The 20875-nt window shown below is 42.4% G+C and overlaps 1 protein-coding gene across 2 annotated transcripts; it reads right to left on the bottom strand.

Annotated features, from left to right (window-relative positions):
- Positions 1-8218: 8218 nt before the first annotated feature.
- Positions 8219-16400, bottom strand: vgll2a (vestigial-like family member 2a). Of its 2 annotated transcripts, none has more exons than XM_080453115.1 (4): positions 16131-16400; positions 13914-14223; positions 10172-10669; positions 8219-9015 (listed from the first exon to the last, which is right to left on the bottom strand). In XM_080453115.1, exons 1-4 carry the CDS (start codon positions 16215-16217, stop codon positions 8963-8965), a joined length of 948 nt encoding a protein of 315 aa, XP_080309241.1. In that variant the 5' UTR covers positions 16218-16400; the 3' UTR covers positions 8219-8962. The 2 variants fall into 2 exon arrangements, with proteins under 2 accessions (XP_080309241.1, XP_080309242.1); XM_080453116.1 differs by having other exon boundaries at positions 8219-9271.
- Positions 16401-20875: the final 4475 nt, after the last annotated feature.

Consider the following 20875-nt stretch of genomic DNA (forward strand, 5'->3'; position numbering starts at 1 on the left):
CGAGTCCATACTTCTCTTCTCTCTCTCGCTCTCTCTTTCTCTCTCAGACACGTCACTTGTTTGCAACAAATGTCAATTTTTCTTCCTCTTTTTCCCTTTTTGTCATTCATCTCAGGGGAGGAACTGTAGCAAACCATATACAAATGTGGGGAATGCGACAGAACAGCGCAGGAAGAGTGACTCTCCATTGTTAAAGGGCTGTTCCGCTCCATCTCTCCTGTACACAGTGGGACGGGGAAGGAAACCTGATATTGTCACTTAACTCTGATCTGCTCTGCCTGCAGAGATCATAGATCAGGGGGTGAGGAATGGAGATGAAGAGAAAAGGTGAGACATAGATGGAGCATGGGATGATGTTCCTAGACAAGGACAAAAGTTAAAGTAGGCACTTTTCGTTTAAGGATTCTAGGACTTTTGAGCCATGTCTTCACATGAAATAAAGTACGTACTAAAAACACAGCAGACTCCCATTGAGTCCTCATTCAAATTAAATTAATATTAATATTAAATTAAAGGCAACAGCAAATGCTTTCTGGGGCCTCAAATAGCTGTAAAAATGTGATTCTAATAACAATCCCTGCAAAACACTGGACTTCAAATGAAATTGTTTTCACACCTGTCCATTTCTCTTTCTCTCTGTGACACGAGAGTTGCTGTGCACATTCATGCTCCTAAACTTAAAACTCCTAAACTTGTTCATTTTGGTGACCCTCTCCTATAGCACCACCATCACGTAAACCTTCTAATTAACAACCTTCACAATCGTTGTGACGGCCTTTCTTGATTTGCCTCATTCCCTCTCCCATATCTCTCTCTCTGGTTCTTTTCCCTGCATTTTGCGCTAGCGAGGGACCTCTCTGTGCAGCAGCAATAAAGTGCAGACAGGAGGATTCCACGTTCGCAATTTGCGGGCGCTTATGTCGACTAATGTGAAAAATGCGGGTGGTGCTCGTGTGAGAAAGGGCCGGCCACGCGGCATGGTGTGAGTGATGTGAGTGAATGTAGTAGCTAGTCGCTCGGCAGCTCAGGGGCATTAGCAGGCTTGGCATTCCTCATCGGGTTGTGATGTGCGAGGCGGGGCAAGAGCAAGAGACAAGGGATGGGGGGAGGGTGCAAGATACAAAAAAGAGATAAATACAGAGGAAGAGTTCAGTAGTTCATTGTACTAACAGAGCACAAGCATTGAAAAAAATATATACTTTTTTTATATTTAGAATTTATCAAAAAAACTGAATCGTTAAATTGAATCGTTAAGTTGTGATATTATCAAACATAAATATCAAACATATGAGACAATCTACATTTCCCAAATGAAAGACTGGTGTTTAATTGCATGTATTTATCCCCACCGCCGATACAAAATGCTGACCAGAGAGGGTTTATTAAGAGCTGAAGCATCCCCACCAGCACCTGCCGTACACACAAAACATACTAATGATTACTCAAACATATACTGTAGGCCATGAGCTGTCATTCCTGTTTAAAGTCCATGTGTGACAGAATGGGTTGGGACTATAGTGAAAGTCACAATGGCCAAGGGAGCTCATTAGCTTTCTTGTTATGACTTATGTACTTACAGTACACAATACTACACATGGTACACATTTCCATTCCTGAACCAGTAGAATTGGATGAATCTCCCCAGCCAGGCTCCTCATGCACTGAATACCTCAGCCACATTTTAATGTGATCAGACATCACATTACAAGGTCATAATGACACTCTATACTCAAGATCCTTGACATGCCAATGACAAAAGTGAGAGTGTTTGCATGGTTGGGGTTAATAGATGGACATGCTATAAAACTGATGGCTGTTTATCGCTACGTCTGCAGCACTGAATGTGTCAGATTCAGATAGATAGAGATGGTGTAGGCCAAGTAATGACAGAGGTTCCTCGCTGTCTACCAACAACATTAATACGAAGTTATAGGAGATAGTTGCTGGGCAGTTTTGGCTTGCCTTGTACACAGCCAATGTCATCCTACGTACGGTCATGAGAACTGAGGTTGCAGGCTCTACGTGACACCTCCTGTACCCTTTAAATCACAATACAGAGAGCAATGGGGATAGTGATGCAATGTAAGAAAAACACAGGTGATTAACATTGTGGATGATGTGGGGCAACTGAGTTATAAAATATACTGTATGATTAGCGTCTGGTTGTCGGTTTCACATTAATGTTATGTAATCCTGTGATTGCAGACGCAACTTTATTTACTCTTTGTACAGTCATTTCTGCTTTACTTTCACAAGTCCACATTACTTTAGAGATGCTTTCATACAGCTTATTGTGGTTTACCATGACCAGAGGTTAGAATACATTACAACTGCATGTCTCACAATAGCTCTGTACTGAAAGAGAACTTGAACTTGAACTTAATGCCATTGCGCCACCTTGAGTGCATTCGATCGCATTCGACTGCACATTCAGTGACCTTGAATCCTAAAAGTCCTCCAGAAGTAAAAGGGAAAACCATATTCGCCGCCATTGACGTAGATCTACGTAATTTCAAATCCAACCGTTGACTGCCATTGACGTAGATCTACGTCAATTCATTAATTATTTTATAAATTACACTAGAGGGCGCTCTTCCGCAAGACCTCCCCCTTCCCCAGACAGCTTTTGTTTACATCTGCGTCCACAACGTAGCTTCCGGCGCTCCGTGGATCGTCAAAATAAGGTAAAAAAACGCTGGCAGTTTTGGATGAATTAATTAATTAATACCTGGCAGTGATTGTGTTAAAGGCACACCTGGTTCTTAAACTGTGCAATTTGGGAAGAACAATGACGCACATTTAAATCACATCTTAATTAACAGTGTGAGGGGGAAACATGTTTCAGGGCCTCATCTGAAAGACACTAACACTCCCTCCCACTCTTGCTATGTTCACACTGGTAGCTACAAAGCGACACAGTGTACAGTATCTGTCGGAGTCTGTTGAATTGTTGATTAACACGCTCGTTGATGTCATCAAGCGTGCGTCAGACGAGAATATAAAGGAAAATAAAGCACTGAGTTAAAAAGAAGATTGCGCTAGTGGACGGAAATAATCACTTTTCCCCGCATTACAAGCAGGAATTGTGAGGAGAGCAAAGGTGAGTGGAAATGGTTAACAAACACTTGGTCGTTTTGTAGCTTGTAACTGCAGTTGTAGCCCGCTCAATTTGTTGTAGCTTTGTAGATTTTGCAGCAGCTACAACGTCGCTTTGTATCTTCATGTCGCTGGCTTCCATTGAAAATGTATGGTAGACTGTAGCTTTGTATCTGCCACTGTGAACACAGCATTAAGCTCAATTTATGCTCCGTCTCGCGATACTGTCGCATGCTGAGAACGGCCAAGAATAGCAGACCTACAAGCTCACAATGCGTCGTATCTGCGACGCGTTGTGAGCTTGTAGGTCGGCTATTCTTTGTGTGTGACACTGTCACGCGACGAAGTATGAATCGGGCTTTACAACGCTTTGATTAAAGAACTCTTGACCTTAACCCTCACCCTGAGTTTCATGTGCCAATTAGCATTTCTTTACACATTTCTATTCTCCCGCCGAGCTGAATATACTCGTAGGTTTGCCTGAATAGAGCCGTTTGTTTTTGTCTCCCCAGGGATTGTGTGTGTGAGGGAGAAAGTGAGAGAGAGAGAAAGACGGAGACCTCTCCACCCTTCTCTTGTCCTTCATCACTCCAGTCAGAAGCTGATATTAATCTACAGCTGTCCGAGCTTTCAACTGGCACACACACACACACACACACACACACACACACACACACACACACACACACACACACACACACACACACACACACACACACACACACACACACACACACACACACACACACACACACACACACCACACACACACACACACACACACACACACACACACACACACACTTTATGTGCGCTCTGAGAAAAATAACATTATGGCTGAGCTGTGACATCAACACACTTTGTGTTCTGTTTTACTCATGCTGTATTGTATTCTTTTATTGCACTTGTTTGCTTTTATCAGCATCTATCTACACAGAAGAGTGTAGAAAATGGACCCTTCCATTTTTACAGTCAGAGTTAAATAAACAATTAGGATTTTACTTTGCATCTACCTACAGCATATTCATCTATTCTATCGAGTACCAAGTATAGACCCCCAAGGGACCGCAGTCAACAAAGTATATAGGGTTTAAGTGAATTAGGTAGGGATTAATATAAAGAGTTGAATCACTCAAAGCTCACAGCACAGCTCTCATCAGGTGCAACAAAACAAACCGATCACCAGCACTCACAGGTCCATCATTTATGGTCCTTCATTCACAGGTCCTTCTATTTATTTGGGGCAAGACAACGTGAATTCATTTCAGCTATAAGCCATCATCAGCATCATGCTGATCATGTTCATTAACCCTGAAACATTCCTCATGCAATCACGCAAATGACAGCCTGTCGCCTGGCACAGCCAGCACAAATGCTGGGGTGAACATATTCTCAACATGAACCCACACAGAGAGATATTTGACACTTGAACAGACGAGAGCACAAATCCAAGAAGACAGCTTCATTCTGTTGTTCCCTGCCGTAGAAACCCTTGCTGCAACGCACATCATGCTTGCATCACGTCACACACACACACACACACACACACACACACACACACACACACACACACACACACACACACACACACACACACACACACACACACACACACACACCTGGCACAAAGCAGTTATTATTGCTGTTGGATGTAGCATGTTGTAACACTTTGGAGGGGTAATACAAATTTAACTTTTGCGCTGAAGAAGATTTGCAGAATACACTCTCTCTCAGCATCTTTACCTCTGCCAGGCCGGAGACCTGGAACAGAGATTATGTTTTTGCCCCCATCAGTCTGTTTGTCTGTGTCTGCATGATTCTAGAGCAGATCTCGAAAACTGCTACACTGACCAGCATCAAATCAATCGTGCAGGCTTTCAGTAGGCCAAGGAAGTCACTCTATGCCAAATTTGACAAATCTGCCTCATGGTTGTGATATACAAGCCCATTTTATGTTATGTTTTGGCCTATACGTCATGAACCATAGGTCATACAATAAAGGTTTTCCCTGGATTCCCTGCAACATGATGCAACTCCCTATGCCATGCACATTTCAGACTAACTACATTTTCCACCATTTTGCATTTTCTTCAAAACACACTTTTTGCTACTACTACAACAGATTTTGTCCAAACTCACACAAATTGCAATAAAAACATTTGATATTCCATACTGATTGGCTATAATTGGCTTATAAAGTTTGCAGGAAGAGCCTATTTTACAAAAAAATAAAAAAAATAAACAGCCCTGGGTAGACACCCAGCCTGGTGGAGATATGCGGTCCGTGGAGTGCCCCTTTCAAGTTATTTTTTTTTACACATACGTACATGTCCATGATAACAGGCCCACAAACACGACCCCATACACAACTGTGTGCAGGCCTCTTATTGACGTGAATATACAATTTGTTAGCCGCTTGTACACTATACGTCCATCAACGCAGCAAGGTCAACACGCTATCTTCCCACTCCACTTAACACTACATCCTGGCTGGTAGCCTTTCTACATTGCTTGGTGGGAAGAAAGATGAGCTGCTTGCCATTGATGCATATACATTATGCATTCAACATAACAACAGGTGAATTTCCTCGCATCCTCCTCCAAAGGTGATCATCATGACATTTTGGGGCAAAAACAACACTAGGACCAACAAGGATCTTGTAAAGTGTTCTCACATCCTCCATCACCATCACAGTTCTGCTCCTTGCGTACTGGTTCATCAAGACAGCGACTACTCAGTATTTCGACAGCTTCTTCTCGAGAGCCATCTCTCCAGTCAGCCATCCACCCTAGAACTACACCCCCCAGCCCCCACCGAAATCTCTATATTCTCCAACACCATCTGCTACGGAAACAGTCTACAACACTGGTTCACATAGTGAGGTCTGAGGACCCCCAGGAGTCCTTGAGGGGGTTTGAGGGGTTCCCCAGCAAAATGAGGAACAGTTTGAACAGTTTAAACACTTAACACTATTTTATATTTCAGCTAATAGCCAATCTACAAGCTCACAACACTTCGCATCGTGTGTTGTGAGCTTGTAGATCTACTAGTTTTGGAAATTCTTGACAAATATTCTCTGGCACAAACTCTTTTCAAATGGGGGTCCACAGCCAAATACTGATATCTGTGGATTTCTTTTAGAACATTTTTATCAGTGTCCTGATAGTTATTATGCAGTATAGATTGATACCTTTATTATCCCATGGGGGTATGCTTGTTGATTTCAATTGTATTTCACTGTCTTAGTCAGGTGAATCACAAATCAACACGTCAGGCTGTAACGTACAGTAAGGTCATGGTTGGTCAATTCATGTCTGTTTTTCTTTGTCTTAACCACTGTCAATAGTTGTGCCCCAGATGTTAAATATCTATCTAATCTTCTGGCCACTGTGAGACTAGAATTTAACTTGTTTAGATTTCAATTCTTGTAGGTTCGAGGAGCTACAGTAGTTCTCAAGTGGTAAAGAAATCATCCAATAAAAAGTGTTTGATTCCCATAAACAGCCTGTCAAAACCTCCATAGAATTAATCATTTTCGAGCTCATATAAAGTAAGGTAAAGTATGCAAAATCATGTGCTGTTATGTCAGAAAAAATATCAAATCAAGAGAGCTTTGTTGTGCGGTTGAACTCACATGTGGTTATTAAATCACCTGTGATTTTTGTACTAAATCAGTTGTTCTCAAATTATTTGACATTGTCATCTGCATTTGACATTCTTTATCTAATCAGAAACCAGGATAAATGAACCTATATTTCTCAATTAAAGTTGTTCTTTGTCTGCAACCCTGTCACCCAATGGCGATGGCTCTGAACCCACTTTTAGATTCAGAGCCAATGACTAAGAAACACTGTGATACAGAGGATCCTATCAAGATCTTTAATTTAATGGACAGAATACAGTCACCAAAAAAGAGAACTTTGGTTTTATGCTCTACCACCTCCAAGCCTTCAGAATGCTTTGTGAGGTACCTTAGATATAGAAAGCGAGTTGAGAGAACCCACGATAGTGAAGTTGGCCGAGAGTCGGAGAGTGCCATTATTTTTTAGTTATGAGCAAATATGAAGGTTTTACATCAGAATTGGTTGGACAGAAACAACACTTTAGGCAATATAACACATTCACATAGAATACAGCATACTGTGGTTGTTGCATTGCCTTATTAAGTACTAACAGTATGTACAGTATTTGGAAAAAACGTCCATTTTGAAGGGAAACTTTGCCGATTTTCAATCTAAATCCCATTGTTTTGATGATCAATAATACAGTGTGGCAAAAATACCAAATACCAATTCACATTCTGATATGTGAAAAGACGCGTTTCACATCATCAGAAATACACAGATATAGGGTACTGTCTGCCACACAATATTATTGATCTTCTCACATCAGAACAATGGGATTTAGGTTGCACATCGGTGAAGTTTCCCTTTAAGTTACAGATAAATGGTGGGCTTGAGGAGCAGTTATATAGATGGACATCACATACCCAGAGTCTACACGTGCGCGCACACACACGCACGCACGCACGCACACGCACACGCACACGCACACGCACGCGCACACGCACACGCACACACAAACACACACACACACACACACACACACACACACACACACACACACACACTTTGTGCCCATCCCACATATATGGGCCAGTTGTCCCCAGTGAGGTCAAAATCCAGATAACACTAAATGCTCCTTTTATGAACCCGAGAGGCCTGGCTCAAAAACCGCAGTGGGATAGTGTGTTTATACATAGGTTTATAATTGTGTGCTCAAGAATGTGCGTGTAAGTGTCATGGTTGTGGATATGTGTGTGTCAGTGCGCGCACGCACGCACGCACGCACGCAGGCGCGTGCGTGCGTGCGTGCATGCGTGTGTGTGTGTGTGTGTGTGTGTGTGTGTGTGTGTGTGTGTGTGTGTGTGTGTGTGTGTGTGTGTGTGTGTGTGTGTGTGTGTGTGTGTGTGTGTGTGTGTGTGCATTGAGTTTAAGAGCAGTTGTCGTTGACAGCTGCAGGGGAGCAGAGCAAGGAGAGATAGAGTCAAGTGGCTTCAAATAGCCGCCGCTCTCCTCACTCATCTAACAAGAGAGCCCGCCACTCTCACACTTTTCTCTTTCTCTCTCTCTCTCTCTCTCTCTCTCTCTCTCTCTCTCTCTCTCTCTCTCTCTCTCTCTCTCTCTCTCTCTTTCGTGTTGACGAAACAGAAGCAGTTCAGCAAGTGTTTTTTTTTTATTTTGTCGGCGTCAGTCAATCACATAGGTCAAATGTTTTTCACACATTTCGGTGGCCTCTTTCAACATGTCCACTTTCCACCGTGAAATAAAAGTCTTTTGAAAAACATCAAGGACGAGTGTCTTCTGTTTTTTTTGTTTGTTCTGTACACTACATGTCACCGGTGTCCACGTAGTATATCGCAAGGACTGTAACTGTCAACATTAATGTTAGTTGATACTGTACCAGGCTGTCCACCACAACACGAGGGCCCTTTTATGTGTGTGTGCGTGCGTGTGTGTGCATCTATAGCCCCAGTTGTCCCAGTGAGGCATGTCCTGCCAAGTCCATCAAGTTCTGACCCTCCCCTTCCTCCTCTTCCTGTTGCCTTTGTCTTTCGAGTGTGGCGAGACATGTGTCTCTGTCCGTCTGTGTGGGTAGCATACGCGTGTCCCCGAAGCAGAGGAGGTATTTGCCTCCCGTCTGTCACAGAGGTGCAGAGAAGCTCGTCTTTGTCTGTTGCGTCCTTAAGTGTTGCAGGAGGACGATGGAGTTGAGACGGTTCCCTCCACAGTCTTTGCGTCCGTTCGAGGTGTGTCAGATCGCATTCCACAAAAAGGGGGCGTTGGGGTTCGCGTGTCGCGGTTTTCAGCTCAGAAGAGCCGCGCCGTTGCCACCGCACAGTCCGCCGTACCGCCGAGCTGCAAGCGAGACCAGAAGCTGTGTTACAGCGCCTCCTGCCACCGTGCATGCCTGTCCTCCAGTCTGTCTGCCCTGTCCGTCATGTCAGTCTGTCTGTCAGGTCGTTCCACGGAGCAGAACGGAACAGAGCATGAGGGTAAGGGGGGAAGCGACAGAGCGGCCAGCAGCAAAGGAGGGGAAAAGGGGGAGGAGGAGGAATAGGGGGGGGTCTCTAGAACCAGTACAAGTCCTTGCTTTTATCCTGCGCCTGCAGACCTGAGAGTGGGGGAGAGAAAGGAGGAAAAGAAAGGAGAGGGGGAGGTGGAGAGAAAAGGCGAAGTGAGCAGATTAGGAAAAGAAAGCCCAATATGTTGTTGTTAGGAGGCAAGAGGAAACGCCCCTGAGGGCGGAAAGGAGGTGAAAGCAGAGCAGCAGTGGGAAGGGAAGCCGACAGCTGATGTTAGGACACTGACCTGTAGTCAGTTTGTCAGGACATTGACCTGAATTCAGTCTGTTAGGACACTGACCTGAATTCAGTCTGTTAGGACACTGACCTGAAGTCAGTCTGTTAGGACACTGACCTGAATTCAGTCTGTTAGGACACTGACCTGAAGTCAGTCTGTTAGGACACTGACCTGAAGTCAGTCTGTTAGGACACTGACCTGTAGTCAGTTTGTCAGGACACTGACCTGAAGTCAGTCTGTTAGGACACTGACCTGAAGTCAGTCTGTTAGGACACTGACCTGTAGTCAGTTTGTCAGGACACTGACCTGAAGTCAGTCTGTTAGGACACTGACCTGAAGTCAGTCTGTTAGGACGCTGACCTGAAGTCAGTCTGTTAGGACACTGACCTGAAGTCAGTCTGTTAGGACACTGACCTGACGTCAGTCACCACTGACCATTACGACACCTGACACTGTCAATTCAAACCGTGCATGGATTAAGTCTAGTAAGGGTGATCTAAGATCTAATTCATTCACGCTTTCATGCTCTAAAGAGCATTTTCATAACCACAGAGTCTGCAAAGCTACATCAAAATGATCTGATGGACAGCAGTGTCAAAATAAATGGATATATAATGGGTGCTTGGTTGTTCATCATTGCAGATACAGTAAGCTATGTTAACAAGGCGAAGGGTTGCATTTATAAGCGATAAACTTGCATGCTGACCGTTACCTGTGTCCATGTTGAGTCCGATCTCGGAGCCGGCCCCAGTGAAGGCCCCACTCCAGGCAGACCCGGCCGCTGACTCTCCCTTCCCTCCGATATCACACGGTGAGCCGCTGGGCCCTGGCACAGAGCTCCCGGGGGCCAGCCGGTGGTGTGGCCTCACCGAAGGCACCAGCAGTGAGCCGTAGCGCGGGTCAAAGGCGGTGCCATACACCTCGTGTACGCCTGGCCGTGAGTAGGCTGAGCCCTGGGTGCTCATGGCACTACCTAGTGAGTAGGGGTGGTGGTGGTGATGGTGGTGATGGTGGGATGGGTGCCACGCATCGGGGCTAGGCTGGTGGAGGTGGTTGTGCAGAGAGGCGGACGAGTAGGGGTCCCCAGGGAAGGGGAGCTCTGTGTGGGGGGAGGAGAGCGCATTGCCCAGTGCGGTCGGGACAGACGGCTGGAACGTACTGTTCCAGAAGGAAGGGGGGAAGCTCCTCTGATTCATTGGGAATGATCCATCTGCAATGTGCAATAAACAATGCATGGAAATGACTGCAGTACAGTATATTACTGTATGTGACTACATGCTGAATGGATTCAAGACATAAGGGCCGCGTTTCCCAACGAGATTCGTAGAGATGCTGCGTTGAGATCCTGCGCAGGTTGTACGACGGGTCTAACGTGCGTCCACACAATCTGCGCAGTACCATAGCAGCCACGTAGATTTCAGGTCATGTGTAGCCTACGCAGCTTGCGTAAGAGCCTGGGACCCGGCGAAACCAACGCTCTACCCTCATTAGTAGCAGCTGGTTGTGCCCAACGTGCAATCGCTTCCCACGTCCACGGCGTTACATGTCTGCTAAAACTACAATTGGGAGACAGAATGGCGTATCCTACTCTCCTCCTACTTCTGCGAGAGGCGTAGCCCTGCAGTGCTGCCCTACGAAGCAGTTTGTTACTAGCGCCCTGGGGCGGTAGTAACACCCATCGTAGCGAAATAGATCCATGAAAAGACCGACCGACCACACACACACACACACACACACACACACACACACACGCACACACACACACACACACACACACACACACACACACACACACACACACACACACACACACACACACACACACACATTTAATTTATATATATATATATATATATATATATATATATATATATATATATATATATATATATATATATATATATATATATATATATATATATATATATATATATATGTATATATATATGTATATGTATATACACACACACACACACACACACACACACACACACACACACACACACACACACACACACACACACACACACACACACACACAACGCGGGCAGCTGCGCTGCTTCTAGCCCTGATTCAGAGCGTTAGTGGGTACAGCCACACATGTCCGTCAAGGGTCCGTCAAGTTTCCGTACGGTCGCCGGAAGTCCCATCCACTCCCATGTTAAGTTTAAAACCGGAAGTACCGTTCCGTTTTTTTTTTTAACATGGGAGTGGATGGGACCTCCGGCGTCCGTACGGCAACTTGACGGACGCTTTACGGACATGTGTGGCTGTAGTTCACTAACGCTCTGAACCAGGGCTTCGTCCTCTATATGCATGAACCCGAAGTTTACAAATTGTACTCTCACGGATGATCCGATCGTCTGATAAAAATATTAAGCATATGCCAAGTTAACTAAAGGTATATAAATGATGCTGAGCTAAACATGTTTACTTAATTTCGAAGTTTTATAGTTAAACGTTATGATGAAAGTCCCCAGTTCCTCTCACAAAGTGACAGCTGTTGCGCTCGCCATGTTTATGAATGGTTAAAACATCTTTTGAAACTAGCAGATCTACAAGCTCACAACGCTTCATAAGCTTGTAGATTTGCTATTTTCAAAAGATTTTAATACATATTAATTTTGGGAAATGGGACATTCTGCATTCCTTTTGGTATTTTAAGTATATTTAATTTACTTGCATAATGGGGACACTTTAGTGTTTTATTTACCTTGCAGATGTCAACTCACCACTGTAATTTCATTCATAAATATATTATTCAAAAGTTGTATTTGGAGTGGACTGCTTCAGGACATCTGACAGTTGGCTCTGGTATTTTTATGATCCATTTCACTTTCGCAAAGGGTGTTTAAACTGCAGTGTAGCGGCAGACAGCACTACGTAGTTTACGTCGGCTTTACGTAGACTTCGTCCAGGATGTCTTTACGTCTATGCTGTCTCGCGAATGTAGTTTTAGCACACACGTAATGAGAACCTACGACGATGGTGCCTCCTGAAGCCAGTTTAGATGGCACGTAGAGCACACACAGCTGCCACTAATGAAGATAGATCGTGGCGGGGTTGCTACTGCGCATGTGCGTGGAGGCTCTCACGCAGCTTCTAGGCTACGCAGGAGCTCAAATTCGTTTGGGAAACCTGGCCAAGGTCATTACACACCGGCGATTATGCGAATATACGCAAAATTCGGACTCGGTCCGAATAAATAAAAGACGCTTTTTTGCTCTGCGAAACTGATGTGGAAGCTTGCATTGACTTTATAAGGTTTTAAAAAAAAACGTATTATTCGCATGAAAAAATCGCCCCCGGTGTGTAAGGACCTTAACACTTAAAATTAAGGAAACAAACAGCCCGATAAAATACTTCAGTGTGGTTACATGCACGTGGTCACTGATCGGTCCATTTATTCAAACTTGACATGTATGAAATCAAAAGTGTCTCTTTAGAAGTTACAATCTGGCCTTTAAATTTTAACGGGATATACCACAGGATTGTGGCATTTATTATTCCTATTTGCTATACGTCTTAGAGCCTAAGGACTTTAATTATCAGGGCTTTGAAGTAAAAAAGAATAATATTTATAAAGGCTATAACAATCAATCAATCAATGATTTGCTTGATACAAAGGGAGTTCAAATAGCTCAAATAGGCCTATATGCCACTGAATTAAAAATTACTTTACTACTCATATTTCTATTTTTTTCCTAAAGCTAATACATGTTTATACACCAACAGTCTGTAAAATGATCAAAATGTCTATTATAAAATTACTATTAGGTTTGCATCCTGTTTCTTTTTCTTCTTCTTCTTTTTTTACATAAATATCATCATGTCCATTCATTTTGCTTGGCTTTGCAAAACGACCACCAACAGCTGCATGGAATGACTGCAAAGATTTCAGTCAATTTCAAAAGACAATAAAAAAATAATTATAGTAGGCCTATATTTAAGACAGTAACAAGGCAACTTTATAGCATCAATCAATCCTCTGATATCACTGTATTAGATAGGACATCAATTTCGCTGTATCCTATATCATTAGTTCCCAAAGAGTGGGTTGGGACCCATATGTGGGTCGCGGACCAATCTTTATGGGTCAAGAGAAAATAACTCTTTAATTTTTTGTTTCCACATTTAGTTTTTAATTATTTTTTCTAAATATTTTCAAATAATTCCCCCCAAATCCTCAATTTTTCATAAGTTAAAAACTAATTCAAACTGTTATTTTCTGAATATTTCCATTAAAAAAAATCCATTATTTCGAGGGGGAAAAAATACTTTTTATCAAGTAGTGGAAATAGCAGATCTAAAAAGCTCACAATGCAGCACGAGAGTGAACTTGTAGATCTTCTATTTTCACTATAGCTTGGGCCCTGATGGGGAGACACAAATTTCTCTTTTGGGTCTCGAGCCACTGGTGTAAACCTGTCCGTCCTATAATCTGACCAACTGACCTCTTGTGGGCTTGTTGCCAGCTGTCCCGGAGCCGGCGGCTTGTCCTTGTTGCTGTCCTCCTCCGCCGCCGCCGGGCTGACTGAGGGCTCGGCTGAAGTGCTGGTCCACCACGGCGCTGATGTCTCCCTGGAAGTAGGTGAACAGCACGCAGCGGGAGCTCAGGTACTCGGCCTCGGGAGGAGGCTCCTTGTCACCGCCACGGCCGCAGTCCTGCTCCTCTTTGATGCAGGGCGCCGCACCACCGGGGTGGTTAGAGAACGAAGAAGTGCTCTCATGCGCTTCTTGCATCTTAGAATAAAAGGCCAGTTTCTGTAATAACGAGCAGGAAAAAAGACGGGCAGAAAAAAAAACATTGTTTGACGTTTAGGCTAGTTTCCCAAACACTGGGTCGGGACCCATTTGTGGGTCGCAGACACATTTTGATGGGTCACGAGTGAAGAAACATCACTTTATTTTTTGTTTCCTACATTTAGTTTTTTATTATTATTTCAAAACGTTTTAAATGTATTTTATTTTAATAGAAGCAAATTCAATGATTTTCCAAAAGAATGTCATGAATGAAAATAAATATATATATATCAAAGAAATTCCATAAATTAGAAAACAAATGTTTAAGAAGTAGTGAAAATAGCCGATCTACAAGCTTGTAGGTCTGCTATTTTCACCAGCTTGGGACCTGGGGAGACATCAAATTTCTCTTTTGGTTCTCGAGCTAAAACGTTTGTGAACCAGTGGGCTATAGATGAGCATATATGGTGGAAAAGGCTGTCAGTTTTCTAGTTTGTTTGACATCGCTACTTCAGTTTAACAAATGATATTTGTTTAAAAAATGTTTTCTGATCAAGTCTTGGTTGTTTTCAATAATGTCAAGTTTAAATGATGTTGCATATTTAAAATCACATTACATAAGTAGCCTACAACCACTTCAATAATTGTGATTCGAATCCAACTTAAAACGTTTTCCCTGCTTATTTTGACCGGGATATAGCCTAAGCCTACTAAAATGTTTAGATCTAAATTCAATAGACAAATAGGCCTATTAATTCATGACTTAGTAGCTACATTTGTGAAGTAGGCTACCTTAGGCTGTGGCTTATCTACAAGCTGTTTAAGGGACATCTTTTTCACACTATTTGAAATATGAAAGCAGCTCCTACTTCAAACAGAGTCCCGCCTATATGGATGTTGACCGAGAGAGATTTGAAGAAAGTGTTAAAGAGGGAAATACAGATTCTGGAAAGAGTAGGTATACAGCTTTTTTTCTCCAATGTTTTGTGTGTAGATTGTTCCTTTTTTTAATAATAACAAAACACTCTCATACATACATAGGCCTACACTCCACCTCTAGACTACAGTTTTATTGTAAGGGGAAATATCTATTCTAAATAGAAATAAACATATAGGCTAATAATATCTGTTAATGCAATTATCGCCAACGAACCACTAATGCAATAATCATGTGCTCAGTTGCCGATGCTGTAAAATAATCCTTGATATAAATAAACTGTCTGTGCCGTGTTTATTTAGGCCTAACAACTAACATTAAATAAATACAAAAAATATATAGACATACAGTCCTGAGGCTATAGCCTATCAGAAGAACACGAAATAAATAATTGACCTTAATAAATAAATAATTAACATCATTTGCTACATTATTATTGAACAAGACCTCAGACTGTCTGTGACCACAAGCTAGTCATGAAAACAAAATGAAAATGAAATAGATTATGTTTTAAATTAGGCTTTATCATTTAAATAAATATAAACACTTTCGTTGCGGAGTAGCCTGCCTGTAAATGCGCGTCGGCTTTGACTAGCCTATTATAAAACATGGTAATAATGATATTATATTAATTAATATTGTTTTCAATATTTATTCATGAAACTTTGTAGTTTGCATTGCAACAAACTTACTTGTAATAAGCTAAAAAAAAAAGAAGAAAACAATCTTCAATCGCAAACAAACGGGTAGCATATTATGCAAATAGGTAGACCTATTTTTAATCTACAATTTTTGTCTGGATAATTAGCTTGAAATAGCCACCAAATAAGCAGTTCTGCATTGTCAAAAGTTTTCTAGAATAAGCTTCAAGTCAACAATCAGCTAAAATGAGCAATCATTTGATTTTTTTTTTTTTTTTTTTAATATGACAATTTGAAAATGAACAATCAGTTCAAATGAGCTTCAAGTCAACAAGCAGATGGATCCGTACCTGATGATGGTAGGGGCTGTAGGCTGCGGTGAAGTAAGGCTGAGGCGGCGGACCGTACACTTGATACATTACATCCAAGCAGCTCATGGCGAAGAAAAGCTGCAAATCTCACGGATAACTTGACGAGAAGAGCAGCAAAAGCTTCATTTGAAATAATAGCAGACGTGGAAAACGTGGAAATTATAATCCTATGTTTTTTTTTCAAGGAGTCGACTATGTATGAGAGAGCGAATGTCTAAACCGATTCTTATCGGTGCTGGTTGAGCCTTGGCTGTCTTGTCTCTAGCTCAGTGTTTGGAGTGCGTAAAACAGACGGACATGCAACAGGCTGCTCGCTTTGACGTGGCTCTGGACACAGCCTCCCTCTGACCAATGAGCAGAGCGTTAGCGAGTTCTCCCAAACGCTTTGCCAGGGGCTCTGCTATTCTCATAGACCGAAAAGTCCACTACCGTGCGAGGTCTCCAACTTTAGTAAAAATAAACAAAATTAACTCGCTACTCACCGAAACCGAAGGCAGTTTTGTGTTGCTGAAAGTCTATTCTCCAGGGTGGGAAGCCTCTCGGGACCCCACCCTCTCTGTATGATACAGGTTTTGGGCAGAAAATATGTCCACCAAATGGTTCTTTTTTTTAAATGTATTCCACTGTGCTCTCTACAGATCTGGTCAATATAAATTACCATTGACCAGATCTGTAGAGGGCGCAGTGGAGTAAATAAAATAATTTCCGTCTGGCGGACATATTTTAGTTTCTGCTCAAAAGTGTATTATACAGAGAAGGTGGGGTCCTGAGAGGTTTTCCACCCTGGAGAATAGACTTTCAACAACACAAAACTGCCTTTGTTTCGGTAAATAGCGAAATAGTATTGTTTATTTTTTACTAAAGTTGGAGACCTCGCACGGTAGTGGAATTTTCGGTCTATGAGAATAGCAGCGCGCCTGGCAGAGCGTTAGAGAGAACTCTTTAACGCTCTGGACCATAGCTGACCAATGAGGTAGCCAAGCGCCTGGTCTAATTTCTGTCTTTTGAACGATGTCCGCAACTGGGGGGCTTAATGGTCTTTTAATTAGCTACTGCCATAAAACGGATCATTGATACTGTAACTTCACTCAGCTATCATTTTTGATCCGATCTCGCCTTACTTTCTGTTCATATTATTATGACTTGAAATGTTATGTTAACAATGTGACGCAACAACACATTTTGACGTTATATTTTCAAACACATCAAGGTAGGTATGCTATTCAATAGCAGCAAAATATATTAAATGCACAAAGGCACGATAGACCCTTGTGTGTGTGTGTGTGGTTTAAACCACACACACACACACACACACACACACACACACACACACACACACACACACACACACACACACACACACACACACACACACACACACACACACACACACTGTTCTATCAAATTCTATCAAATTAACATTCTTGTTGTTTATTTTATTTGATCCGGGATTTTACATGCAGGGAATCTTGTAGTCTTGCAAGCAGCAGATGCATGCAGCAGCACATCAACAGTCTCATCACACACACACACACCTCTCTGTTCTCCTAAAGATGCTACAGTATGTCATTTATAAAGGCTGGAATCTACCTCACAGTTTTCCTTTCCGAAAAGCTAGAAATCACAGAACCAACCAAACTAAATCTTCACTGTGTACAGTATCACTAGAAGGCATCAGTGAATGTCAACCACTCTGTCCTCAGCCATGGCATGGCATTTTGAAGCCAAAATTCATCGGAATTCCACTTTAATACTGAGCTCAGCAGTCAAGGCTGATGGGCAGTTTGTGCTAATTGAGTGAGTAAACAGATCAAACCAACCAATGAGAAGAATGCAATACGATGAACCGCCACAATCCCTCAGTGGCCTGTCAGATTCTAGGGGTCAGGGGTCAAATAGTTTGGTCCTAATCTACTACCACTGCTAGATGGTTGGAGGTCTCTAGCTATTTACTAGCTGCTTATGATTAGAGTAACGACCTGACAACTCAAACATGAGGATATTTAAAATTCAATTAGGAGAAATAAAATCTTAATTGATTTGTGCATGCTGAACGCAATAACACATTGTTGTAACAGACCAAACTAACTGTGCCTATACATTTATTCTAACAACAGGAACCCTATAGCGTCCCTATTCTGGGGGTGAATATTCAGCGTAAATGGAAGATCAGATTGTGAGCTTGTGCTGTAGATCGTCAATTTTCTGCAAAGAGATTTGGTGTAGAAGGAAAACTAGAGCGGACCAAGTAGAGCTGACCCTGGTCAGCTATTTGTTTACAGCTATTAGTTTACTAAGTATATATAGGGTTTAAGAGGCTAATAAAAAGGGCCAGATGTCATTTCATGGTCCAACTATATTATCAGTATAGGGTGAATGGGGCCACCAACTCCACTGTTTATCCACTGTATTAGGTACCAAATGTTTTTCCGGCATTCCTAGAGGCCAATATTATAGTGGGAAGCTCCTGTACGGGCAAACACCTGTTGCTTCCGCAAGTGGTGGAGGAGTAAGAACCGCAGTCAAAAACGGAAATATCTTACACTGAAGGGCAGAAAAGCTTGGCGAGTATTCAGTGATGACCCATTCACTGTTATTGTCAATGGAAGTAGGGTGGGAACACCCCCCCTCCCCCCGCCCAAGCTGGATATGGAATTCAAATAGGAATGTCTGGTATTCTCTCTTGCGCCTGTCAAGAGGTTTGGAGGATGCAAGCATAGGTTACTTCCTCGAGCTGAGACAGATAAGTGGAGGGCCTGCATGCTGTAGACAACAGCTTGACTTAGTAAGCACAACGTACCAGCTGTTAATATGCTGTGGTATTTCTACTACATTTATAGGTAATATTTCTTCAAAGTCTATTGAAAAAGTCGAAATGTAGCAGAGAGTGTATATACACACACTCTTGAGATGCCCGTCATCAGTAGGCATCACAAGTTCATTGGGAAAAATACATACTGTATTTATTCAGTTGTTTTAGTATTCAATCCAATGTGTAGGTAAACTGGAGACACACCATAGCAACAGCTTTTCCTAATATTTTGGATTAATTGCATTGTCATCCAAATTTGAAATATATTAAATGTAATGTAACAGCAAGAGAGATTATGACCAAGGTTGGGAAGTAATGGATTACATGTAGAAGAGAAATGTAATTAAATTACAAAACTTGAAAAGTGGTCTCCGCCAGGCCGGGTTGCCTGCCCATGGCCCGCAAAATTCCTTTGCAACCACCAGACCGATCTACTTCAAACCCACCGCATGTATCGCAGAGGACCCGAGGGATTGCGGTGCCCAGTCAGATCATTTGACTAAAGATTGCACTCAGTAGCCTATAGTGCATACCTCCGCCAACACTGTGCAAGTGTCAAGTGTCATTTATACCGTGGCTTGGATGAGTAAATTTTCCCTTGCCCTGGATTGTGAGCTTGTCTTTTGACCTTTAAAACCGTAATGTTAATCTCTTCAGGCCAGCCTACTGATCTTTCCCACCAAATATCATGGAAATCCACCTATCTGTTCTTAATTGTTCTTAATTTTAACCTTGACCTTTATTGTGACCTTTACTTTTGACCTTTACAACACGTTATTCATCTCTTCATAATGCATACTTACATTAATGCATTCTTACATTAATCAAGTCAAATCATTTCGTTTCTCAAAATAAACCACATTCTTGTTGATGGTGTGTTCCTTGAATTATTTTGCAGAAAATTCAGAAAAACAGAATAGAACCAAAATGTAATTTCTGTCCAATACTATTGGCAGAAGTAATACATTTGATCACAAACAACGTTCTGGAACACTGTGCCGATTTGACTGAATCTGTAATATGGTCCTCCCTCATTTCAACACAAAAAGAGTGGATTCCTGAAAAACATGGACAATGTTTCTTATCAGATTCAAGAATATTACAGTGATTTTGAAGAACTCCTTTGAACGTTTCAAAACAGAACCTTTTGTACTGAATAGAATAGTGTTTTTTTCTTTCTTTTGGTTTGAGCATCACATGAGTTTATTCCTTGGTAAATGGATTTGCAATGTAGCAGAGGCAGCCATGCAAGAACCAACCTACTCACCGGGAGCAGTTCAGGGTCCATTGTCTTGCTCAAGGACACTTCGATGCGAGGAGGAGCAGGGATCAAACCAGTCCATCACTCTACCTCCTGAGCCGCCATGATTTCTGGGAGATTCTCAACTTGACATCATCAGGGACATCTCTCATTTGAAATATTTTTTATTTTATGTTATTATTATAGCAAAATTGTTGTTGCCGATACATTTGACCCTGCACAGGCGACTATACAGTAAACTCCTTTTATTTTAAGAAGTACTTCACCCAAGAAATAACTTTAATTCTATCGTTTACCTAACCGGTGATGTCTTTGAGTCACGAATAATTTTTGTTTGTAAAACATTCCTTAGGGCGCGCTCCCACCGCACTTTTATTTTACCTCTGGGGCGGAATCTGCCAATACTTTGTCAATGTAAATGCGTGGATTCACGCAAGAGCGGATCTTTCCGCCTGTCGCGCAGACCTTGCGTTTATCCGCTCTACACGACATGTCCATTTGAAGCATAAAACTGCTGGAGGCAGGAGCTGATTTTCCCCCTCTGTCCAATCGGTGAGTCGAAGGTGGACCGCAAGACTCAGGAAGCACCATGGTGCTCAAGGCAGAAGGCGGTTCGGGCTACGGGGAGGGTCCTGAAAGTGAGTGACAGGT

The sequence above is a fragment of the Gymnoscopelus braueri genome, assembly GCF_963280865.1.
Source record: "Gymnoscopelus braueri genome assembly, chromosome: 16".
NCBI lineage: Eukaryota > Metazoa > Chordata > Actinopteri > Myctophiformes > Myctophidae > Gymnoscopelus > Gymnoscopelus braueri.